Source organism: Ranitomeya variabilis, chromosome 2 (assembly GCF_051348905.1).
Source record: "Ranitomeya variabilis isolate aRanVar5 chromosome 2, aRanVar5.hap1, whole genome shotgun sequence".
Taxonomy (NCBI): domain Eukaryota; kingdom Metazoa; phylum Chordata; class Amphibia; order Anura; family Dendrobatidae; genus Ranitomeya; species Ranitomeya variabilis.
Window position 1 is genome coordinate 379,900,622 of NC_135233.1, and position 27,402 is coordinate 379,928,023.

At 43.5% G+C, this 27,402-nt stretch overlaps 1 protein-coding gene across 3 annotated transcripts in view; it reads right to left on the reverse strand.

The window, feature by feature from the left end:
• LOC143806151 (major histocompatibility complex class I-related protein 1-like) overlaps nt 1-24,714 on the reverse strand; it is a 97,528-nt gene extending 72,814 nt beyond the window's left edge. Inside the window, exon 1 of one of the 3 annotated variants that reach the window (XM_077286142.1) lies at nt 24,530-24,714. In XM_077286142.1, the coding sequence (XP_077142257.1) occupies nt 24,530-24,581 (52 nt within the window). In that variant the 5' untranslated portion in view covers nt 24,582-24,714. The remainder of the gene's footprint in view (nt 1-24,529) is intronic. The other 2 variants (XM_077286140.1, XM_077286141.1) reach the window with 2 other exon arrangements.
• Between the last annotated feature and the right edge of the window lie 2,688 nt (nt 24,715-27,402).

A 27,402-nucleotide genomic window follows, 5' to 3' on the forward strand; every position in this document is an offset into this window, starting at 1 on the left:
GGTTGTCCAAGCTACACACTTGGCCCGGCCTCTCCTTGTACGCCATGCCATCCCGCAAGTATGTTGTCTGAGCGAGTTTTTAGTTTGGCCGATGCAATCATAACGGGTAGGTGCACAGGCCAGTCAACGGAAAATGCAATCAGGCTGACTCTTCTAAAACTGAACAAGGTCTGGATTTCCTCCGACTTTGTAAGTCCTATGGATGACAGCAATCTAACATAAATGCAGCCCAAATGTTCTTTTTTGGAAGTTGTCTTAACGTCCATCCCAACCCATTTTGTTCTGGAAATCAAGTCTTCCTTCTCCTGCTTGCTACAAGTACTTAGTGGTCATATATGTATACCCCATGAGGGTAATGTTTTTAAATTTATAATCCTTTGTACATTATACAATGGTGAAATTTGTACTCTCTATCTCTACCTATTCTAATAACTGCAAAATGTATTGTGAGGTCCCCATGACGGTCTCTTTCGGCGTGTATGATACAGACCCCTTGGGTAATTTTTGGGAACGTTTGTACATTGTGCAATGGTCAAATTTCTACTATCAATCTCTATATACCGTATTCTATTATAATTTTTTTTATTGTGCTGCCCTTCTCACAGTCTCTTTGAGCATGTATCTGGGAACCTGATGTTGATTTTTGGATCTGCACTTGGACATTGTGGAACATCAATGCATTAATATGCTCCACACACTTCTTCAGTTTTCAGCCTTACACATAATAATGAGTAATGAAACATGCTCTATATATATGCTGATAGTTAGAAAATCTTACCCCCACATCCCTTTATAAACGGAAATTGGACATAATACCTCTGTTAGCATACGCCATATACTACTTATATATGCAGCACCACAGTAGGTGGGCGGAACGCCTGGGTACAATATCTGTGTCTGAGGGTGAAATGACTGGTCCTTCCCCTGTGTTATGTCCTCCGAAATTTGCAGTCCAGGAAGCATGTGCTGATGCCTCCTGTCCACAATCTACAGTTGCACAGACACAACAGTAAGCAACCACGTCCAGTTCATTGTCCCAGTGCAGCATTCAGTTGTCCCTTGTCAGCATATATGTTGTCTCTTCCCAAATTGTTAGTTAGATAGGGCATACATATTCGTTAGTACTTTACATTGTCAGGTGCTGGACAAAGACCATTCCTGACTTTTCCGGGCTCCTAAATGAGACTTGTGTCTCTTTATTAAATTATTGCTTCCCTTAAATTTTATAAATTGTGGTAAAGAAAAATGGTGGTGAGATATTGGCCAGTTCCTGTACATTTTAACCCCTTCCCGACCTGTGACGCCACGTAGGCTTCATGAAAGTCAGTGCCAATCCGACCTGTGATGCCTATGTGGCGTCATGGAGGGATCGCGTCCCTGCAGATTGGGTGAAAGGGTTAACTCCAATTTCACCCAATCTGCAGGGACAGGGGGAGTGGTACTTCAGCCCAAGGGGGTTGCTTCACCCCCTCGTGGCTACGATCGCTCTGATTGGCTGCTGAAAGTGAAACAGCCAATCAGAGCGATTTGTAATATTTCACCTATGAAAATGGTGAAATATTACAATCCAGCCATGGCCGATGCTGCAATATCATCGGCCATGGCTGGAAACCCTTATCTGCCCCCCCCTGTTATGGACTGGTGATTTAGGAGCGACATGCGACTAGCTCTGAGCAGGTGGTAACTATACTGACCGCAGTTCCTGATCTTAACACAACACTAGAAGTAGCCGTGGGATGTTCCTGTCTCTCCCTAGACACCTCGTCACAGCCTAAGAGCTAACTACCCCTAAAGGTAGAAACAGGAAAGCTATCTTGCCTCAGAGAAAATCCCCAAAGGATAGGACAGCCCCCCACAAATAATGACTGTGAGTGGAGAGGGAAATGACATACGTAGAATGAAACAAGATGTAGCAAACGAGGCCACTTCTAGCTAGATAGATAGTACAGGACAGAACACTGTGCGGTCAGTAATAAAAACTAGAAAAAGTCCACCGCAGAGAATGCAAAAATCTCCACACCTGACTAAAGGTGTGGAGGGCAAAATCTGCTGCCCAGGGCTTCCAGCTTAGCTGAATAGATCCATACTGATAAGCTGGACAAATGAGAAAAACATAGAATGTGCTGAACAATAAAGTCCACAACAAGTGGACTACAAAAGGACAAGCAAGGACTTATCTTTGCTGAACTGGTCAGAGTGTCAGGGAAATCCAAAAGAGCCGTGACTCCAAGCAGGAACAATTGACAACTGGCATTGATTGAGGGATAAGGCCAGACTAAAATAGCCGAGCCAGAAAGACGATCAGTGGAAGCAGCTGCTGATGCTAAATCGAAGAAGCAGCCATACCACTCAAAACCACCGGAGGGAGCCCAAGAGCAGGACTCACAAAAGTGCCACTTACAGCCACTGGAGGGAGCCCAAGAGCGGAATTCACAACACCCCCCCACCGCCTCTGATTGCCTCCCCAGTCCTCCGTCCTGTGCTCTGCTCCCCTCCGTCCACCTGTCCGCTGCCCCGTCCTCCTGTCCGCTCCCCCCATGCTCCGATCCCACCCCCCAGTGCTCAGTTCCAACCCCAGTGCTCAGATCCCCCCCCATGCTCCGATCCCACCCACCCCTCATACTTACCGAGCCTCCCGGTGTCCGTCCGTCTGCTCCATGGGTGCCGCCATCTTCCAAAATGGCGGGCGCATGCGCAGAGCGCCCGCCAAATCTGCCGGCCGGCAGGTTCGTTCCAGGTACATTTGGATCACTGTGATAAAATCTATCACAGTGATCAAAATAAAAAAAATAGTAAATGAACCCCCCCTTTATCACCTTTATCACCCCCATAGGTAGGGACACTAATAAAAATAAAGAAAATATATTTACTTTTATTTTTACACTAGGCTTAGGGTTAGAACTAGGGTTAGGGTTAGGGCTAGGGTTAGTGTTAGGGCTAGGGTTAGAATTAGAATTAGGGTTAGGGTTAGAATTAGGCTATGTGCACACGGTGCAGATTTGGCTGCGGATTCGCGGCGGATTGGCCGCTGCGGATTCGTAGCAGTTTTCCATCAGGTTTACAGTACCATGTAAACCTATGGAAAACCAAATCCGCTGTGGCCATGGTGCGGAAAATACCGCGTGGAAACGCTGCATTGTATTTTCCACAGCATGTCAATTCTTTGTGTGGATTCCGCAGCGTTTTACACCTGTTCCTCAACAGGAATCCGCAGGTGAAATCCGCACAAAAAAACACTGGAAATCCGCTGGTAAAACGCAGTGCATTTTACCTGCGGATTTTTAAAAAATGGTGCGGAAAACTCTCACACAAATCCGCAATGTGGGCACATAGCCTTAGGGTTAGGGTTGGAATTAGAGTTAGGGTTGAAATTAGGGCTAGGGTTGGAAATAGGGTTAAGATTAGGCTTGTGGTTAGGGTTATGGTTAGTGTTAGGGGTGTGTTGGGGTTAGGGTTGTGGTTAGGGTAGGGATTAGGGTTAGGGTTGGGATTAGGGTTAGGATTAGGGTTGGGATTAGGGCTAGGGGTATGTCGGGGTTAGGGTTGTGGTTAGGGGTGTGTTGGGGTTAGGGTTGTGATTAGGGTTAGGGGTGTGTTGGGGTTAGTGTTAGAGTTAGAATTGAGGGGTTTCCACTGTTTAGGCACATAAGGGGTCTCCAAACGCAACATGGTGCCACCATTGATTCCAGCCAATCTTGCGTTCACAAAGTCAAATGGTGCTCCATCCCTTCTGAGCTCCGATGTGCGCCCAAACAGTGGTTTACCCCCACATATGGGGTACCAGCATACTCAGGACAAACTGGGCAACAACTATTGGGGTCCAATTTTTCCTGTTACCCTTGCAAAAATAAAAAATTGCTTGCTAAACATAATTTTTGAGGAAAGAAAAATGATTTTTTATTTTCACTGCTCTGCGTTATAAACTTCTGTGAAGCACTTGGGGGTTCAAAGTGCTCACCACACATCTGGATAAGTTCCTTGGGGGGTCTAGTTTCCAAAATGGGGTCACTTGTCGGGGGTTTCTACTGTTTAAGCACATCAGGGGCTCTGCAAACGCAACGTGACGCCCGCAGACCATTCCATCAAAGTCTGCATTCCAAAACATCACTACTTCCCTTCTGAGCCCCGACGTGTGCCCAAACAGTGGTTCCCCTCACATATGGGGTATCAGCGTACTCAGGACAAACTGGAAAACAACTTTTGGGGTCCAATTTCTCCTGTTACTCTTGTGAAAATAAAAAATTGAGGGCTAAAAAATAATTTTTGAGGAAAGAAAAATGATATTTTATTTTCACAGCTCTGCGTTATAAACTTCTGTGAAGCACTTGGTCACTGCACATCTAGACCATGGGAGGTCTAGTTTCCAAAATGGAGTCACATGTGGGGGAGCTCCAATGTTTAGGCACACAGGGGCTCTCCAAACACGACATGGTGTCCGCTAACGATTGGAGCTAATTTTTAATTCAAAAAGTCAAATGGCGCTCCTTCCCTTCCGAGCCCTGCCGTGCGCCCAAACAGTGGTTTACCCCACATGTGAGGCATCAGTGTACTCAGGAGAAATTGCCCAATAAATTTTAGGATCCAATTTATCCTGTTGCCCATGTGGAAATGAACAAATTGAGGCTAAAAGAATTTTTTTGTGAAAAAAAGTACTTTTTCATTTTTACGGATCAATTTGTGAAGCACCTGGGGGTTCAAAGTGCTCACTATGCATCTAGATAAGTTCCTTGAGGGGTCTAGTTTCCAAAATGGGGTCACTTGTGGGGGAGCTCCAATCTGTAGGTACACAGGGGCTCTCCAAACACGACATGGTGTCCGCTAACGATTGGAGCTAATTTTTCATTCAAAAGTCAAATGGCGCTCCTTCCCTTCCGAGCCTTGCCGTGTGCACAAAAAGTGGTTTGTGACCACATATGAGGTATCAGTGTACTCAGGAGAAATTGCCCAACAGATTTTAGGATCCATTTTATCCTGTTGCCCATGTGAAAATGAAAAAATTGAGGCTAAAAAAATTTTTTGTGAAGAAAAATTACTTTTTCATTTTTACGGATCAATTTGTGAATCACCTGGGGGTTCAAAGTGCTCACTATGCATCTAGATAAGCTCCTTGGGGGGTCTAGTTTCCAAAATGGGGTCACTTGTGGGGGAGCTCCAATGTTTAGGCACACAGGGGCTCTCCAAATGCAACATGGTGTCCGCTAAAGATTGGAGCCAATTTTTCATTGAAAAAGTCAAATGGCGCTCCTTCCCTTCCGAGTCCTGTCGTGCACCCAATCAGTGGTTCCCCCCCAATATAGGGTATCAGCGTACTCAGGACATATTGTACAATAACTTTTGGATTCCAGTTTCTCTTTTTACCATTGGGAAAATAAAAAAATTGTTGCTAAAAGATCATTTTTGTGACTAAAAAGTTAAATGTTCATTTTTTGCTTCCATGTTACTTCTGCTGCTGTGAAGCACCTGAAGGGTTAATAAACTTTTTAAATGTGGTTTTGAGCACCTTGAGGGGTGCAGTTTTTAGACTGGTGTCACTTTTGGGTATTTTCAGCCATATAGACCCCTCAAACTGACTTCAAATGTGAGGTGGTCCCTAAAAAAAATGGTTTTGTAAATTGCGTTGTAAAAATGAGAAATCGCTGGTCAAATTTTACCCCTTATAACTTCCTAGCAAAAAAAAGTTTGTTTCCAAAATTGTGCTGATGTAAAGTAGACATGTGAGTAATGTTATTTATTAACTATTTTGTGTCACATAACTCTCTCGTTTAACAGAGTAAAAATTCAAAATTTGAAAATTGCGAAATTTGAAAATTTTTCGCCAAATTTCCATTTTTTCACAAATAAATGCAAAAATTATCAACCTAAATTTACCACTAACATGAAGCCCAATATGTCACGAAAAAACAATCTCAGAACCGCTAGGATTCGTTGAAGCTTTCCTGAGTTATTACCTCATAAAAGGACACTGGTCAGAATTGCAAAAAACAGCCAGGTCATTAAGGTCAAAATAGGCTGGGTCATGAAGGGGTTAAGCAGGTCTAAGAGGCTGGGTTAATATGTTCCACAGACCTATTCAGGCTGCAGCCTTACACATATTGGAACATGGTCATTCTCACACTAAGGCCTTTACCTGAGCTCTGTGCACTGCCTGTCATTTGAGTAATACACTCCACAGACCTCGACACTCTCTGGGACATATCCTGTAACTACTCCATTGTTGCTCAAAACCATGCAAAAACAAAAAATTCTGCCTGGTTGGATAGTTTCCAGAAGAAGTGCTTCTGCAGATTGGTCAATGGCACTTCTGTCTCTTTCCCTTGAGGAGGCTGCTTCCGAGTATGTTCCTGACATGAGTTTCAGGCCTGACAGACTGACCACAATACAGGCCCTCGCTTGCATATACTGTATTCAGAATTTAATTCTATTGCTTTTAGTGTCTGGTAGAATTCAATTTACTTGTAGTGATAACACAGCTCCCCCAGCTCCTGTATTATATTCACCTTACAGCGGCTTCACCCTCTATGACAGTGGCTCCATTGGGAGTCGGTGGCCAAAATGACCTATGGAGTTCAGAAAACTCGTGTTTTACGGCACCTGCTAGCCCTCTGAAAATGTCAAGTGAGGGCCGCATAATGGCATGGCGGTGGACATGGTGATGGTGGCGGGCAAAGCCCAAAATTCAAATGTGCATGTTTTAGCTGGCATTGTAAAGGGATGGGGAATATGTATTCCACTATCTAGCTAACAATTAGGAATGAGGGAGGGACCGCCCAAATGTAGGAGTGAGAGCCCTCACAAATGTAAAAGGGGAGGTATAATTTTTTTAAGTGTTATATACATGTTATGAAGGGAATAATGTTTCTTAGCATTTTTCCCTTAAAAAAAAATTAGGTTTGGTTTGGTAGGTCTTATAAATCCGTAAAACCAAAGCAATAGTCTGACAACATTATTCCCAGATACCATATGTGAGTCAGAAAGGCATGCAGGCATCTTCTCCATGCAGTTCCCATTTAGGTTTATTCTTTCCCATCAATTTCAGCTTTTTTCTCATGCCCCCAGACCTGTTTGCTGAGTTCAACAGAAAAATATTTGGCTTTCCCATTGACTTGCATTGGATTCGTTATTTGGTACGAATACACGGATATAAGAAATTATTTGTGCCAATTTTCCCGAATCTGAATATTTCACTATTCGCTCATCACTGGTTATTTGTCATCTGGAGGAGCCTGGACTGTGACTACAGACTATACTGGCATGGGATACAAAATCTGTGGGCCAATCAAAAGTTGGGAGACAGTGAGTATCGCCTGGTAAGGGGGTAGTGGGACTATTGGCCCCGGTGAGGGGATCTTGTAGACAATCTACCTGGTCTACCTGTATTTCGACCAGCTACGTGGATTTGTTGTAAAACATGGAAGGAATAAAAAATAGTTGCATCGCTAACCTGCCTAGGTGATTACTACAACTAACAACTTCAAATCTTCATTACAACCTAATGTTATCAAATTATTCTGTGTCATACCTGTGGGTTCAAAATGCTCATTATACCTCTGGATAAAATCCTTGAGGAGCATAGTTTCCAAAATGGGGTCACTTGTAGGAAGTTTCCACTGTTTAGGCACATCAGGGGCTCTCCAAACCCGACATGGCATCCGCTCTTCATTTCAGACAATTTTGCATTCAAAAAGTAAAACGGTGCTCCTTCCCTTCCGAGCTCTGCCGTGTGCACAAACAGTGGATTTCACAACAAATTGTGTGGTCCATTTTTGTTGGAATATGTTTGGCGCAACAACTCCATTCCTGTCAATGAGTGTTTAGTTGCTAGATTTATATGCTGTTTATAAAGTTAGAACAAAAAAAGGGGGGAACTCCCAGAGGCTCACACAGGGAGAGCATGACTGTATTTCCTGTTTTTCCTGTGTCTGTGTAAGGCCTCTTTCACACTAGCGTCGTGCACTGCACATCGTTCTGTTGAAAAAACGCATCCTGCAAAATTGCTTGCAGGATGCGTTTTTTCACCATAGACTTGAATTAGCGACGCAGTGCGACGCATTGCCACACGTCGCAACCGTCGTGCGACGGTTGCGTCGTGTTGTGTCGGACCGTCGGCACAAAAAAAGTTACGTAACTTTTTTTGTGCGTCGTGTCCAGCATTTCCGACCACGCATGCGCGGCTGGAACTCCGCCCCCTCCTCCCCGGAGCTCACAATGGGGCAGCGGATGCGTGGAAAAACTGCATCCGCTGCCTCCGTTGAGCAGCACTTCCACAGTATGCGTCGGTACGTCGGGCCGACGCAGCGCGACGGCCCCGTACCGACACTACTGTGAAAGTAGCCTTAGAGAGGAGAAGCAGCCTGCTGTAGATGCACAGATAGAGCCAAACAAATGATTTATTCCTGATCTATTAAGATTATATATTGTTCCTGAATAAACAAGTTTTGCTGTCACGTGCTTGGAGAGTATCATGAGAAATCCACTGCTAACAATTTTCTCTTGTTACCCTTGTGAAAATAAAAAAAATTGGGTATATGCAAGTGAGCAACTGCAAAGGACATGTGGGATGAGTTGCAGAAAGTGCATGAAAGATTAAATCTCAGCAATAAGCTTTATCTCATGAGAAAGCTGTATCAGTCTAAGCTAAGTGATGGACAGAATATGCAGGACTATATAGGAAACACCCTAGATTGTGGAGTGCCTTTGGTATTGGAGAAGAAATTAAAGATTTTAATGTTGCTGCACTTCTATGGCCAGCGTCACACTAGCGAGTTTTACGGACGTATGAGCGCATAAACTACGTCCGTAAAATACGCATTGCACACAGCCCAATGAATCTCTATGGCCCAGCTCCTATCTGCCGTATATTACGCATCCGTAATATACGGTCTTGTACGGCCGTAGAAAATCGCAGCATGCTGCGTTTGTCACCGTATTGCGCAAAAAAATGGCCAATGAAAGTCTATGGGGGAGAGAAAAATAGGGATTACACATGGACCATGCGTGTGACTTGCGGGAAATACGCACCGGTGTTAGAGAAAAGCCGGTAATTCAATTGCCGGCTTTTCATTTCTCCTTCCCAAACCCGACAGGAAATGAGACATGGTTTACATACAGTAAACCATCTCATATCCCTTATTTTTTTGCATATTCCACACTACTAATGTTAGTAGTGTGTATGTGCAAAACATGGGCGCTGTAGCTTGTAAAATAAAGGGTTAAATGGCGGAAAAAATTGGCGTGGGCTCCCGCGCAATTTTCTCCGCCAGAGTGGTAAAGCCAGTGACTGAGGGCAGATATTAATAACCTAGAGAGGGTCCATGGTTATTGGCCCCCCCTGGCTACAAACATCTGCCCCCAGCCACCCCAGAAAAGGCACATCTGGAAGATGCGCCTATTCTGGCACTTGGCCACTCTCTTCCCACTCCCGTGTAGCGGTGGGATATGGGGTAATGAAGGGTTAATGTCACCTTGCTATTGTAAGGTGACATTAAGCCAGATTAATAATGGAGAGGCGTCAATTATGACACCTATCCATTATTAATCCAATAGTACGAAATGGTTAATAAAACACACACACATTATTACAAAGTATTTTAATGAAATAAAGACACAGGTTGTGATATTTTATTATTCCACAAAAATTATTTTTCAGTCCCAAGTTCTGTATTTTCCCAAGAGTAACAGGCGAAATTGGACCCCAAAAGTTGTTGTCCAAGTTGTCCTGAGCACGCTGATACCCCATATGTGGGTGGAGACCACCGTTTGGGCACATGGCAGAGCTCGGAAGGGAAGGAGCTCCATTTGGAATGCAGACTTAGATGAAATGGTCTGCAGGCATCACATTGCGTTTGCAGAGCCCCTGATGTACCTAAACAGTAGAAACCCCCACAAGTGACCCCATATTGGAAACTAGACAACCCAAGGAACTTATCCCACAAAAATGATTTTTTAGCCCCCAATTTTTTATTTTCCCATGGGTACCAAGAGAAATTGGACCCCAAAATTTGTTGTCCAACCTGTCCTGAGTATGCTGATACCCCATATGTTGGGGTAAACCCCTGTTTGGGCACACGGGAGAGCTCGGAAGGGAAAGGGCACTGTTTTACTTTTTCAACGCAGAATTGGCTGGAATTGAGTTCGGACGCCATGTTGCATTTGGAGAGCCCCCGATGTGCCTAAACAGTGGAAACCCCTCAATTCTAACTCCAACCCTAACCCGAACACAGCCCTGACCCTAATCCCAACCCTAACCGTAACCCTGACCACACCCCTAACCCGAATACACCCCTAACCCTAATCCCAACCCTAACCACACCCCTAACGCCAACACACCCCTAACCCTAATCCCAACCATAACCCTAACCATACCCCTAACCCTGACACACCCTTAACCCTAATCCCAACCGTGAATGTAATCAAACCCTAACTTTCACCCCAACCCTAACTTTAGCCCCAACCCTAACCCTAACTTTAGCCCCAACCCTATTTTAGCGGATTTTTATAATTGGCAGCCGTCATACACTAAAAGACGCTTTTTATTGCAAAAAAATAGTTTTTGCGTCTCCACATTTTGAGAGCTATAATTTTTCCATATTTTGGTCCACAGAGTCATGTGAGGGCTTGATTTTTGCGGGACGAGTTGACATTTTTATTGGTACCATTTTCGGGCACGTGACATTTTTTGAACGCTTTCTATTCTGATTTTTGTGAGGTAGAATGAACAAAATCCAGCTATTCATGAATTTCTTTGGGGGGCGCTTATACTGTTCCATGTTTGGTAAAATTGATAAAGCAGTTTTATTCTTCGGGTCAGAACGATTACAGCGATACCTCATTTATATCATTTTTATGCTTTGGCGCTTTTATGCGATAAAAACTATTTTATATAAAAAATAATTATTTTTGCATTGCTTTATTCTGAGGACTATAACTTTTTTATTTTTTGTTGATGACGCTGTATGGTGGCTCGTTTTTTGCGGGACAAGATGGCGTTTTCAGCGGTACCATGGTTATTTATATCCGTCTTTTTGATCGCGTGTTATTCCACTTTTTGTTTGGTGGTATGATATAATGAAGCGCCATTTTTTGCACTGAAGGGGTTAACTAGTGGGACAGTTTTATAGGTCGGGTCGTTATGGACGCGGCGATACTAAATATGTGTACTTTTATTGTTTTTTTATTTAAAGAAATGTATTTACTGGAACAATATTATTTTTTTCTTTATTTACGAATTTTTTTTTTCTACACATGTAAATATTATTTTTTTTACTTTTTTACATTGCCCCAGTGGGGGACATCACATTGTAGCGACAGATCGCTGATCTGACACTTTGCAGTGCACTGTGTCAGATCAGCAATCACATAGGTACTGCAGGGAGGCTTCCCGGCGCCTTCTCTGAGCAGGCGCTTGAAAGCCACCTCCCTGCAGGACCTGGAAGGCCCCCCGCGGCCATTTTGGATCCGGGCCTGCAGGGAGGAGGAGGTAGGAGACCCTTGGAGCAACGCGATCACATTGCGTTGCTCTAAGCGTCTCAGAGAAGCACGCAGGGAGCCCCCTCCCTGCGCGATGCTTCCCTGTGCTGCCGGAACGCTGCGATCATCTTTGAGCGCAGTGTTCTGGGGGTTAATGTGCCAGGAGCGGTCCGTGACCGCTCCTGGCACATAGTGCCGGATGTCAGCTGCGATAGTCAGCTGACACCCGACCGCGCTCACCCCGTGAGCGCGGCTCATCGCGCTGGACATGCTATCCCATCACTGGGAATTAAGTCCCAGGTCACCTCGACGGGATAGTACGTCCAATGGAATTAAAGGGTTAAAGCAAACTGCAGAATTTGGGAAGCAAGAATGAGTCAGCTTAAAAAGCAGAAGTCATCAAAGGGTTAAAACAGCTATAAAGGTAGATTTGCATGTGTTGTAGCTGCATTTAATGCCAGTACAAGCCCATCCGCAAAGCATATATGGTGTATAGATTCTGGTGCAAGTTGCCATATGACAAATAACAAGGATTTCTTCACTGACCTTAATGAAAGCTAGTCAGAAAAGGTCTTTTTTACTGTCAAAGTGGCACTGCTGTACAGGGAGCTGCTCATACATAGGGCTGTGTTGCACTTCCCTACACTGCAGATAGATGGCAGTGCTGCTGTTGAGGGGGAAAAAATGCTGCTGCCCCTTTTCTTTTGCAAGGTCCTGACAATCAGACCCCTTCTGATCAATAAGTAAAATCCCATTATGTTTAATGTTGGGGGATCTCATTCATCCGTGTGCAATGTGAGGATGCAATTTTCTCGCATGTAAGCATCCTTGTGACATTCGTGTGACATCCGTATGGCGAGATTTTCTCACCGGCTTGCAAAATGGACATAAAATGTCCATAAGAGGTTATGTGGATGCAGATTGGGCTGGAGATTCAAGTGATTGGAATCAACAAGTATTTACTTGTTCAAGTTAGGAGAAAATTCAATTTCTTGGTCCAGCAGAAAACAACTGTCAGTTGCACTATCTTCTACAGAAGCAGAATATATGTCTGCTGCTATCTAATCCGCTACTAACAATTTTCTCTTGTTACCCTTGTGAAATTAAAAAAGTTTGGGTCTAAAGTACAATTTTTGCAATGTTGCTGTAATGTCTGTATACTATTTTGTGTCCTCCCCTGCCCAGGAGCTGTGTTATAATCAGACCATGTTCCTGCACGATCAGACACAGCCATTACACAGTACACAGAAGGGACACCTTTATAAGATTATCTCAGCACAAAAAATTTAATTTAAACACATCCAATTGTGGAAATTATTACTATTCCAAGATCTATTGAATAAAATAAACTTTTCTTAGTGGGAAAACCCCTTTAAGCTAAGATTATGCCACTGAGGACAATGGTACTGCTCCACATCGGGAGCTAAGCTCGTAACGGCCACATCTCTAAACGATCAGATTCTGCAAATGTCACTAATGATTTTGTTAATGGCAGGCACGGTACTGCATAAGGAACATGCCTCTGACTGTGGAGCCCATATGACAAAACGACAATAAAATACTGTCAGTGCCCAGTTCCCCCTAGCACCACTCCCCTTGGTGATGCACTAATTTGGATGCCCCTGCCGGCCAATGGTTCTTAAAGGGGAAGGCTCCTACTGCCACACCTACAGGGGTTAAATCCAGATGTCCGGGTCAGTAACTTCCTCTTTCCCCCTCAGCGGACAACTGAAAGCTTTTGTCCTACCCTCCCTCCCTTATAGACGTCAATGAGGTGTGAATCGCTATACTAACTGGCGGGTGGAAGTATACGTGTGTAAAAAAAAAAAAAAAAAAAAGATTATGTATATATAACTAACCATTGTTAACGATACTAAGTCACAGTGGAAGAAGCAGAGGAGGGCAAAGGTTCGTAACTGCTCGTTGGCCAAATTGCCTGTCGATCATGGACAGGAGCCCGGCGCAAGCCGCCCGTTAAGAAATGTAATTGTCTTTTTCTGCTTATGTAAATAATAAACTGTGACCGACCTGTTCAACCCACCTAGGACTGTGTGTGTTTCATTACGGGACTGGTGGGAGGGGGGAAGGCACTGGTTAAGACACCCAGGTCTCCACAGTCTGATTAATCTCCTGCCCATTATAAATAAGTGCAATATGATGGGCAACTTAATTAATATTAACCCCTTCACGACCTTGCCCTTTTCCATTTTTGCGTTCTCGTTTTTCACTCCCCTCCTTCCCAGAGCCATAACTTTATTCTTTTTTTTCTTTATGGCCATGTGAGGGCTTGTGTTTTGCGGGACAAGTTGCACTTTTGAACGACATCATTGGTTTTAGCATGTCGTGCACTAGAACTACTGTTTAGGTAGATCAGGGGCTCTGCAAATGCAATGTGACGACTGCAAACCATTCCATCTAAGTCTGCATTCCAAATGGAGCTCCTTCCCTTCCGAGCTCTGCCATGCAACCAAACGGTGGTTCTCCCCCCCATATGGGGTATCAGTGTGCTTGGGACAAATTGGACAACAACTTTTGGGGTCCAATTTCTCCCGTTACCCTTGGGAAAATACAAAACTGGGGGCTAAAAAATAATTTTTGTGGAAAAAAATAAGAATTTTTATTTTTACGGCTCTGCGTTATAAACTGTAGTGAAACACTTGGGTGTTCAAAGTTCTCACAACACATCTAGATATTTTGGGGTCCAATTTCTTCTGTTACCCTTGGGAAAACAAAAAATTGGGAGCAAAAAGATAATTTTTGTGAAAAATTATTATTTTTTATTTTTACAGCTCTACATTATAAACTTATATGAAGCACTTGGTGGGTCACAGTGCTCACCACACATCTACACTGTGTTCCAAATTATTATGCAAATAATATTTCCTCATATTTTCTCTAATACCTATCTGAATTGCAGTCATTGTTATTTTCCAGTCATCTACTATTCTAGTATAATTGCAATGTTTTGGAACAAACTGCCTATGAAAACAGTATCTTTTAAAAAAAATACACACTCAAAATGCATGTTCCAAATTATTATGCACAGCAGAGTTTTCAACCTTTGTTTTTTATTTTGAACAAAAAAATGGTCAATTGTGAAGTTATAAGCATTATCAGGTTATTACAAAATGAAATCAAACAGTTTTCAAGTGAAAACTTTATTCTAGGTGATGTTACATTTGCACATAGGACCCCTAGTTCGAAAGAAGCTTCTGAACTCTCTCGTCCATTGAATTTGTCAGTTTTTGGATGGTTTCTGCTTAAATTGTTTTGCATGTGGACAGAATACCCTCCCAGAGCTGTTGCTTAGATGTGAACTGCGTCCCGCCATCATAAACACTCATTTTGATGATGTTCCAGAGGTTGTCAATGGGGTTGAGGTCAGGGGAAGATGGTGGCCACACCATAAGTTTGTCCTCTTTTATGCCCATAGCAGCCAGAGATGCAGATGTGTTTTTTGCAGCATGAGACGGTGCATTATCATGCATGAAAATGATCTTGCTGCGGAAAGCACAGTTCTTCCTCTTGAACCATGGCAGGAAGTGTTGTTTTAGAAACTCCACATAGATTATGGAGTTCATCTTTACCCCTTCAGGGATCATAAAGGGGCCGACAATCTCTCTCCCCATGATTCCAGCCCAAAACATTACTCCACCTCCTCCTTGTTGGCGCCTTAGCCGTGTTTTCATGGGGTGTCCATCAACCAGCCATCCTCCAATCCACCATCTGGACCATTGAGCGTTGCACGGCACTCATCGGTGAACAAAACAGTTTGGAAGTCAGTCTTCATGTATCGTTTGGCCCACTGGAGCTGTTTCTGCTAGTTGCAGTGGATAGAGGTGGTCGACAGGATGGCTTACGCACAGCTGCAAACCTCTGAAGGACCCTGCATCTTGTTGTTCTTGTCTGCTGCTATGACAAGGCATTTTTGCAGCTGCTCTTTTAACCTTACGCAATTGCCTTTTGGAAAGAGTCCTCAATTTTTCCTTATCAGCATGCACACGTGTGTGCTGAGAATCGGCTACATACTTCTTGCTTGTGCGATGATCACGATGAAGTGTCTTGGCAATGTTGATTGTAGTCATGCCTTGACCTAAATACTCCACAATTTGTTGCTTCTCAGCAGCTGACACATCCTTTTTCTTTCCCATTTTGGCAAAAAATGTAGGCTGCTTAATAATGTGGAACAGCCTTCTTAAGTAGTCTTGCCTTTATTTGGACACACCTGCCAAACTAATTTGCACAGGTATCTGCAATTGCTTTCAGTGATATAAAGAGCCCTGACACACATTACCATCAATGAGTTTAAATGACAAACAAAAAAATTCTAACCTTATCACTCCTAAACTCTTTGTGCATAATAATTTGGAACACAGTGTAGATAAGTTCCTTAGGGGGTCTACATTCCAAAATGGTGTCACTTGTGGGGGGTTTCAATGTTTAGTGTTATGATCCCAATGGAAGAGGATCTCAGGGTTTGCAGCAAAGTCTGCAAACATAAAAAACCAGCTCATAGGGAGGTGGTAACTGAGCTGACCGCATACCTGATCCTAACCCACAACTAATAGCAGCCGGGGAACGTACCTACGTTGGTTCTAGACGTCTCGCGCCAGCCGGAGAACTAACTAACCCTTTCAGAGAAAATCAGACCTCACTTGCCTCAAGAGAAAGGTACCCCAAAGTAAAGACACGCCCCCAACAAATAATAACGGTGAGGTAAGAAGAAAGGACAAACGTAAGTATGAACTAGATTCAGCAAAGAGAGGCACTATATAATAGCAGAAATATAGAAAGCGGACTTATGCGGTCAGCGAAAAACCCTACAAAAATATCCACGCTGAATATCCAAGAACCCCCACACCGACTAACGGTGTGGGGAGAGAATATCAGCCCCCTTAGAGCTTCCAGCAAAATCAGGAATCACATTATGAACAAGCTGGACAAAAAACAAAACAGTACAAATGATCAAAAGTAAGAAAGCAGGACTTAGCTTATCTTGCAAAAATCAGGACCCGAAGACAGGAGGACTGATTACATTGATGCCAGGAAATGGACTAAGAATCCAGGAAGTTTAAATAGGAACACCCAGGGACTAACGAACCAGGTGACTACCAACCTGGGGAAAGACAATCCAAGGCCATACCGCTAGTGACCACAAGAGGGAGCCAAAAAGTATAGTTCACAACAGTACCCCCCCTTTAAGGAGGGGTCACCGAACCCTCACTACGACCACCAGGGCGATCAGGATGGGCAGCGTGAAAGGCACGAACCAAATCGGCCGCATGAACATCAGAGGCGACCACCCAGGAATTATCCTCCTGACCATAGCCCTTCCATTTGACCAGATACTGAAGCCTCCGTCTAGAGAGACGAGAATCTAAGATCTTCTCCACCACGTACTCCAACTCGCCCTCAACCAAGACCGGAGCAGGAGGGTCAACAGCAGGAACCACAGGCACAATGTACCGCCGCAACAAAGACCTATGGAACACATTGTGAATGGCAAACGACACAGGAAGATCCAAACGAAAAGACACCGGATTAAGGACCTCCAATATTCTATAAGGACCAATAAAGCGAGGCTTAAACTTAGGAGAGGAAACCTTCAGAGGGACATACCGAGAAGACAACCAAACCAAATCCCCAACACGAAGTCGGGGACCCACACCGCGGCGGCGGTTGGCAAAACGCTGAGCCTTCTCCTGTGACAACTTCAAGTTGTCCACCACAAGATTCCAAGTCCGCTGCAACCTATCAACCACAGAATCCACCCCAGGACAGTCAGAAGGCTCAACATGACCTGAGGAGAAACGAGGATGAAAACCAGAGTTGCAGAAAAATGGAGAAACCAAAGTAGCGGAACTAGCCCGATTATTGAGGGCAAACTCAGCCAATGGCAAAAAGGTCACCCAATCATCCTGATCCGCAGAAAGAAAACATCTCAAATAAGCCTCCAGCGTCTGATTAGTTCGCTCCGTTTGTCCATTAGTCTGAGGATGAAAGGCAGACGAGAACGACAGATCAATGCCCATCTTAGCACAAAAAGATCGCCAGAATCTGGACACAAACTGGGATCCTCTGTCAGACAAGATATTCTCAGGAATGTCGTGCAAACGAACCACATTCTGAAAAAACAAAGGAACCAGATCGGAAGAGGACGGCAATTTAGGCAAGGGCACCAAATGGACCATCTTGGAAAAAAGATCACACACCACCCAGATGACAGACATTCCCTGAGACACCGGAAGATCTGAAATGAAATCCATGGAAATGTGTGTCCAAGGCCTCTTCGGGACGGGCAAGGGCAAAAGCAACCCACTGGCATGAGAACAGCAAGGCTTAGCCCGAACACAAGTCCCACAGGACTGCACAAAAGAACGCACATCCCGTGACAAGGAAGGCCACCAAAAGGACCTAGCCACCAAATCTCTGGTACCAAAAATCCCAGGATGCCCTGCCAACACCGAGGAATGAACCTCGGAAATAACTCTGCTGGTCCATTTATCAGGAACAAACAGTCTGTCAGGTGGACAAGGGTCAGGTCTACCAGCCTGAAATCTCTGCAACACACGTCGCAAATCAGGAGAAATGGCCGGCAAGATTACTCCCTCTTTAAGAATACCAGCCGGCTCTGAGACTCCAGGAGAGTCAGGCACAAAGCTCCTAGAGAGAGCATCAGCCTTCACATTTTTCATTTTTCGAACCAGGCAGGTATGAGACCACAAAGTCAAAACGGGAGAAAAACAATGACCAACGAGCCTGTCTAGGGTTCAGGCGTTTAGCAGACTCGAGATACATCAGATTTTTGTGATCAGTCAAGACCACCACACGATGCTTAGCTCCCTCGAGCCAATGACGCCACTCCTCAAATGCCCACTTCGTGGCCAACAACTCCCGATTACCAACATCATAGTTCCACTCAGCAGGCGAAAACTTCCTGGAAAAGAAAGCACATGGTCTCATCACAGAGCAACCAGAGCCTCTCTGCGACAAAACAGCCCCTGCACCGATCTCAGAAGCGTCTACTTCAACCTGAAAGGGAAGTGAGACATCAGGCTGGCACAAAACAGGCGCCGAAGTAAACCGGCGCTTCAGCTCCTGGAAGGCCTCCACGGCCGCAGGAGCCCAATTAGCAACATCAGAACCTTTCTTGGTCATATCTGTCAGAGGCTTAACAACGCTAGAAAAGTTAGCAATAAAACGACGGTAGAAATTAGCAAAACCCAAAAACTTCTGAAGACTCTTAACAGACGTGGGTTGAGTCCAATCATGAATAGCTCGGACCTTGACTGGGTCCATCTCCACAGCAGAAGGGGAAAAAATAAAACCCAAAAAGGAAACCTTCTGCACTCCAAAGAGACACTTTGAGCCTTTCACAAACAAAGCATTATTGCGCAAAACCTGAAACACCATCCTGACCTGCTTTACATGAGAATCCCAATCATCAGAAAAAACTAAAATGTCATCCAGATAAACAATCACAAATTTATCTAGATACTTCCGGAAGATGTCATGCATAAAGGACTGAAACACTGAAGGGGCATTAGAGAGCCCAAAAGGCATCACCAAGTACTCAAAATGACCTTCGGGCGTATTAAATGCAGTTTTCCATTCATCTCCCTGCTTAATGCGCACAAGGTTGTACGCACCACGAAGATCTATCTTGGTGAACCAACAGGCACCCTTAATCCGAGCAAACAAGTCCGACAATAGTGACAAAGGATATTGAAATTTAACCGTGATTTTATTCAGAAGCCGATAGTCTATACAAGGTCTCAAAGACCCGTCTTTCTTGGCCACAAAAAAGAATCCCGCACCAAGAGGGGAAGAGGAGGGACGAATATGTCCTTTCTCCAAAGACTCCTTTATATAAGAACGCATCGCGGCATGCTCAGGTACCGACAGATTAAATAATCGTCCCTTAGGAAACTTACTACCAGGAATTAAATCTATAGCGCAGTCACAGTCCCTATGAGGAGGAAGAGCACTGGACCTGGACTCACTGAATACATCCTGACAGTCAAACAAATACTCAGGGACTTCTGAAGGAGTGGAGGAAGCAATAGATACCGACGGGGAATCGCAATGAATTCCCTGACAACCCCAACTTGACACAGACATAGCCCTCCAATCCAAAACTGGATTATGGGCCTGTAACCATGGCAGACCCAAAACGACCAAATCATGCATCTTATGCAGAACAAGAAAACGAATCACCTCCCGATGTTCAGGAGTCATGCACATGGTCACTTATGTCCAATACTGCGGTTTATTCTCCGCCAATGGCGTAGCATCAATTCCTCTAAGAGGAATAGGATTTTCTAAAGGCTCCAGGACAAAACCACAGCGCTTGGCAAACGACAAGTCCATAAGACTCAGGGCAGCACCTGAATCCACAAACGCCATAACAGAGTAGGAAGACAATGAACAAATTAAAGTCACAGACAAAATAAATTTAGGCTGCAAGTTACCAATGGCGACAGGACTAACAAACTTTGTTAGGCGTTTAGAGCATGCTGATATAACATGTGTAGAATCACCACAGTAAAAACACAACCCATTCTGACGTCTATGATTTTGCCGTTCAGTTCTAGTCTGAATTCTATCACATTGCATTAAGTCCGGTGTCTGTTCAGACAACACCGCCAAAGGATTAGCGGATTTGCGCTCCCGCAAACGCCGATCAATCTGAATGGCCAGCGTCATAGAATCATTCAGACTTGTAGGAATGGGGAAGCCCACCATCACATTCTTAATGGTTTCAGAAAGGCCATTTCTGAAATTTGCTGCCAGAGCGCACTCATTCCACTGAGTAAGCACGGACCATTTCCGAAATTTTTGGCAATACACTTCAGCTTCATCCTGGCCCTGAGAGATAGCCAGCAAAGCCTTCTCTGCCTGAATTTCAAGATTGGGCTCCTCATAAAGCAATCCGAGCGCCAGAAAAAACGCATCAACATTTGCCAATGCCGGATCTCCTGGCGCCAATGAGAAAGCCCAATCCTGAGGGTCGCCCCGCAAGAAGGAGATAACAATTTTAACTTGCTGAGCTGAGTCTCCAGACGAACGAGGTCTCAAAGATAGAAACAATTTACAATTATTCCTAAAATTCCTAAATTTAAATCGATCTCCAGAGAACAGCTCAGGAATAGGTATCTTAGGCTCTGACATAGGACTGCTAATAACAAAATCCTGAATGCCCTGCACACGTGCAGCAAGCTGATCCACACTAGTAATCAGAGTCTGAACATTCATGTCTGCAGCAGAGCTTCAAGCCACTCAGAGATAAAGGGGAGGAAGAATAAAAACAAAAAAAAACAAACAAACTCAGAACTTCTTTTCTTTTAATCCCACTTCTGCAATGCATTAACTATTCACTCGGCCTGGCATTCTGTTATGATCCCAATGGAAGAGGATCTCAGGGTTTTCAGCAAAGTCTGCAAACATAAAAAACCAGCTCATAGGGAGGTGGTAACTGAGCTGACCGCATACCTGATCCTAACCCACAACTAATAGCAGCCGGGGAACGTACCTACGTTGGTTCTAGACGTCTCGCGCCAGCCGGAGAACTAACTAACCCTTTCAGAGAAAATCAGACCTCACTTGCCTCAAGAGAAAGGTACCCCAAAGTAAAGACACGCCCCCAACAAATAATAACGGTGAGGTAAGAAGAAAGGACAAACGTAAGTATGAACTAGATTCAGCAAAGAGAGGCCCACTATATAATAGCAGAAATATAGAAAGCGGACTTATGCGGTCAGCGAAAAACCCTACAAAAATATCCACGCTGAATATCCAAGAACCCCCGCACCAACTAACGGTGTGGGGGGAGAATATCAGCCCCCTTAGAGCTTCCAGCAAAATCAGGAATCACATTATGAACAAGCTGGACAAAAAACAAAACAGTACAAATGATCAAAAGTAAGAAAGCAGGACTTAGCTTATCTTGCAAAAATCAGGACCCAAAGACAGGAGCAACCAGACAAGGGACTGATTACATTGATGTCAGGCAATGGACTAAGAATCCAGGAAGTTTAAATAGGAACACCCAGGGACTAACGAACCAGGTGATTACCAACCTGGGGAAAGACAATCCAAGGCCATACCGCTAGTGACCACAAGAGGGAGCCAAAAAGTATAGTTCACAACAGTTTAGGCACATCAGGGGCTCTCAAAACGCGACATGGCGTCCTATCTCAATTCCAGTCAATTTTGCATTGAAAAGTCAAATGGCGCTCCTTCCCTTCCGAGCTCTGCCATGTACCCAAACAGTGGTTTACCCCCACATATGGGGTATCAGCAAACTCAGAACAAATTGTACATCAAACTTCGGGGTCCAATTTCTCCTGTTACTCTTGGTAAAATAAAAAAAATTGGAGCTGAAGTAAATTTTTTGTGAAAAAAAGTTAAATGTTCATTTTTTTTAAACATTACAAAAATTCCTGTGAAACACCTGAATGGTTAATAAACTTTTTGAATGTGGTTTTGAGCACCTTGGGGGGTGCAGTTTTTAGAATGGTGTCACACTTGGGTATTTTCTATCATATAGACCCCTCAAAGTGACTTCAAATGTGATGTGGTCCCTAAAAAAAAATGGTGTTGTAAAAATGAGAACTTGCTGGTCAAATTTTAACCCTTATAACTCCCTAACAAAAAAAAAATTTGGTTCCAAAATTGTGCTGATGTAAAGTAGATATGTGGGAAATGTTACTTATTAAGTATTTTGTGTGACATATCTCCGTGATTTAAGGGCATACAAATTCAAAGTTGGAAAATTGCAAAATTTTCAAAATTTTCACCAAATTTGTTTTTTTCACAAATAAACGCAGGTAATATCAAAGAAATTTTACCACTAACATGAAGTAGATTATGTCTCGAGAAAATATTGTCAAAATCATCAGGATCCGTTGAAGCGTTCCAGAGTTATAGCCTCATAAAGGGACAGTGGTCCGAATTATAAAAATTGGTGCAAACCACCCTTGGGGGTAAAGGGGTTAATACCTCTTTCCTATATTATTATCATTATGAGATCTCTCTTGTTTCATGCAATTGCCTATAATCTGATATAATTGTTTTCACCTGCCTATATTACATTCTTTAGCTTGACAGTCATGTGGTAGACAATATTATTTAATAGAAAGGGATTCCCAGGGTCAGCCGTCGTGGAGCGGGGCGCCATATCTGCTGGCAATCAGGGTGCCAACCTCTGCTGGTATTAATAATAATATCGCACGCACCACTTTTCAGTTTTTGAATTTCCACAAAAATTTTAAATAACCAATAAATTTCATTCAACTTCACAATTGTGTTCCACTTGTTGTTGATTCTTTACCAAAAATTTACATTTGATATCTTTATGTTTGAAGCATGATATGTGGGAAAAGGTTGAAAAGTTCCAGGGGGTCAAATACTTTCGCAAGGCACTGTATCTCTGAATCTCCACCATATTTGACTGTAACTACTATGTTCTTTTATTTGTAGACCACATTCCATTTACAGTAAACAGTAGAATGATGTGCTTTACCAAAAAACTCTATCTTGGTCTCATCTGTCCACAAGATGCCCTCTAAAATGCATGGGGGCCGTTTGCTGGCCCTCCAAGTTTAAAACTTTACAGTACTAATACGAAGAAGAAAATTTACTCACATCAGATGGTAAGTTATATTGCAATGGCAGTCTACGGCTATGCAAAGCATAGCTATCTGCTGTCCCTCCAAAAATGCCTAGTGAGGGCTGGCTGCTGGCCCTCTAAAATTAGAGTGAGGGCTGCTTGATGGCCCTCTGACAATAGTGATGGCCCTGAAAAAAATTGTGACTTTCAGTCTCTCCTTTTTAAATCAAACAGGATGTGTCTGAAAACGTCTTACACTCCACATGCCCAGATAAGGTATTAAAATGATGAAATTACATTTCCTGTTGAATGTTTTTTCCACCATTGAAAGCAATGCAAACATGCAAAATAAAGAAAAAAACACTTTGCGTGAACATAGCCCAAGGTGTGGAGGAGCATTTTTTTCCTCTTATTTATTTTGCTGCATATACAAGTCATTATCCTGGAAAGAATGTTTCTTAATTTTTTTTCCAGTACAATCCATTTTATCTTCAGTTTTGTACGTGTTATTGTCAGTTCGTAAAAGTGGCGTAATACTCTGACAACATTGTTCCCAGGAGCGACCTGGGATTCAGAGATGCTTCCAGGGGTCTTCTCCATGCTGTTTCCATGCCATTTCAACACTGTTTACATCATTTACAGAAATTTTTAGACCCTAGACCCCCTCCAGACCTCGGAGGGCTGGGTCGGCAAAAAAAATGACTTCCATTATACTCGTTACTTGGGTCGAGCGCCCGAGCATTACAATTTGCTCAACTCGAGTAACGAGTATCTAAGCATTTTAGTGTTCGCTCATCACTACTACTGATCCCATTATGGGGCTCGGACTACTTTTTGATTACTTTTTAGTCAATACTTTTGGAAGATAAAGTGAAAAAAACATCATGGCATTTTAAATATATTCTTTACAGTGTTCATTAAATAATATGATAACCGAATAGTTAGGACTTTATGGATAAATCAATACAAAAATAGTATTTTTAATTATTATTTATCAAAACAATCATTATTTGAATGTTTCTATATATTTTTAATAAACATATCTACTGTATTTTTTTTTTTTACTTTATTTTTTTAGTTCCACATGTGATGAAAAACTGCAGAACAGGGTCCTTTCATTATACCCCCGGCTGTCCGGGACACCAATTGGCCACCTCTGATCATACTGCGTTGGGGCCGATGTGGTGACAAAGGACTGCGGCATCTGAAGGGGTTAAACTGTCAGATGCATAAATCAGCCACGATCTGACATCGCTCTATACAACTCCTTCCATGTTATGCCGAACATATACAGCGGATGTCAACACGGGGTTAAGAAGAAACGTTGCACAGTACAGGATGCTATAGAAATAGGAGATCTGTAATGGAGCGACAGATGATCACTACAATCATGTTACAGCTTATTCCTATATACTCACCAGACCACACTCTATATACCGTATATATACTCACCAGACAACACTCCTGTCCACAGATACAGGAGAAGCAGACCATAGACGGCCATGGTCCTTGTTACAAACGTGAAGGTCGGGCAGAGACATGTACAAGAATGAGTAAACAGGAACGGCGCTATAGAGTTAAGTCCTCTTTTTCTCAGAAGAGGCAATTTGCATATTAAACAGGAACCAAAACAGTCAAACAGCGACCAATAAGAAATCGAGAGACTGATGATCAGCAGTTATCAGGCAGACAAATACCAGACGAATACCAGACGGTAGAAGATGAGGAAGAGAACAGCGTGGGGAACACCCCGAGAAACATCTCTGACCGCAGATCGCTGATGAGAATAATGGGGTCACACTTTTACTCCACTTTAAGGGCTGACAATAAAACATTTAAAATCGAAGAGAAATTGAAGTTTACAGGAAAACATTTTTAAGAAACATTCTTTTCTGTATAATGACTTGTATATCAGGCAAGATTTTAAAAAAGGATTTTAAATAATTATGATTTAAGTAATCCAAAATTGTTTTTTCAAATTAAAAAATAGAAAATTTCAGTTTAATTTATGACGGAAACAAGAACTGACAAATTAGGGATTCAGATACACCGTGTATTAGACATAAAGGAGCCTCATACAATCTGCTCACAGTGTCAGGTATTGGTCTCATGAACTCTGCACTTTTTAGGCTATGTGCACACGATGTGGATTTTGCTGCGGGTCCGCAGCAGTTTCCCATGAGTTTACATTACAATGTAAACCTATGGGAAACAGAAAACGCTGTGCCCATGCTGTGGAAAAAAACGTGCGGAAATGCAGCAGTTTATACTCCGCAGCATGTCACTTTTTTCTGCGGATTCCGCAGCGGTTTTACACCTGGTCCAATAGAAAACCGCAGGTGTAAAACTGCAGTGAAATCCGTACAAAACCACAGTAAATCCGTGGTAAATCTGCGATAAATCTGCAGCAAAAACGCAGCGTTTTTGCCCTGCAGATTTATCAAATCCGCTGTGGAAAAATCCGCAGAGGACCATTCTACGTGTGCACATACCCTTAGGGCTATTTATCAAGGAAATGTTCTCCGGGATTTGAGTTTTCCATGGAGCAGCGGCCATTACTCGCCAAGTAACGAGCACATCCGAGCACCGTGATACTCGAGTGATAACCAAGTATCACCCAGCACATCGCTCATCCCTATTTCTTATTCGTCCACTTTCTTATTCGGCAGTTTATTTTTTTTATTTTTTTCACAGGTTTAACGACAAAAATAAAAAATTACAATAATGAAATACACCGCAGCGAGGAGCCTCAGGTGAAAAGTTATAAAAGCGACTCAAAATTTGGGCACTGAAGAGCGTTATTGAAAGAGTTAAATGACTTTGGGCCACTGATCTCCCCCCACCATACATACACAGCGATGGCCGCATCATGTTCAGGTCACTCCGGCCCAAATGTGTTCTGGGCATGAAAATTGTCATCACAGTGGGCAGACTGGCAATTTTGATAATTTAAGTAACTGGTGTTTTTCAGGGGTTATATGACTTTGGGCCACTGATTACATACATAGTGACAGAGGATGTTGTGAACGAGTTAAAACCGCCACTTATTCAAATCTATGAAAAGTGGCTATTTGACCCCTTTGATGCCTGTTCTGATGCCCAGGACCCGTTTGGGCTGGGCTGTAGTGACCTGAATGTGATGCGTTCATCCAGAGGCGTAGCTAGGCTTTCAACTTAGGGGGGGCGAAACATCTGAGTGGGCCCCTAACCAGCTAACCCTGATTACAGTTACGGTTGCGCACTCTAATTGTGAATATATTGGAACCTCAGAATATGACCGCGCTGTTATTGAAAATAAATCTATATACAAAAACGAACATTGACTTTACTGCCATATTGTGACCATATGCAACTTTGATGGTCGTAATACTCTGAGTGCCCCTATAACAATAATGCTTAAGTGCTCACTTAACATTTAATAATGTCCCCTAAGTTCCCCCATGTACTGCTCCATTATACACAGTATGGTGAGCTTTAGGGTATGTGCACACCACTGCGGTTTTCACTGCGGATTTTCTCGCGGTTTCTTCTGCGGATTCCTCTGCGGGTTTTCAACTGCACTTTCCTATTGGTGCAGGTTGAAAACAGCTGCGGAATCCGCACAAAGAATTGACATGCTGCGGAAAATAATCCGCTGCATTTCCGCGCGGATTTTTCCGCAGCATGTGCACAGCGTTTTTTTCCATAGGTTTACATGGTACTGTAAACTTGGGGAAAACTGCTGCGGATCTGCAGCGTCAAATCCGCTACGGATCCGCAGCAAAATCCGCAGCGTGTGCACATACCCTAAAACTTCCCTATACACAGTCTAAGGCCCCCACAGCTCCCCTATCCCTATACACAGTATGATGTTCCCAGTGCTCCCCTATAGATCGCATGAGCCCACTGCTCCCCTATACACAGTATAATGCTGACAGAACTCCACTATAGAAAGTATAATGCCCCTCCAGAGCTCCCCTATATACAGTGTAATGGGCCAACAGCTCCCATATGCTCAAAATGCCTTCACAGTTCCCTATACACAGTATGCTTGGCCCGCTGCTCCCTTATACACAGTGTGATGGGCCCACAGCTCCCTTATACACAGTATGATGGGCCCGCAGCTCCCTTATACACAGTATGATGGACTCACAGCTTCCTTATACATAGTATGATGGGCCTGCAGCTCCCATATACACAGTATGATTGGCCTGCAGCTCCCGTATACACAGTATGATGGGCCCACAGCTCCCTTATACACAGTGTGATGGGCCTGCAGCTCCCCTATACACAGTATGATGGACTCACAGCTTCCTTATACATAGTATGATGGGCCCAGAGCTCCC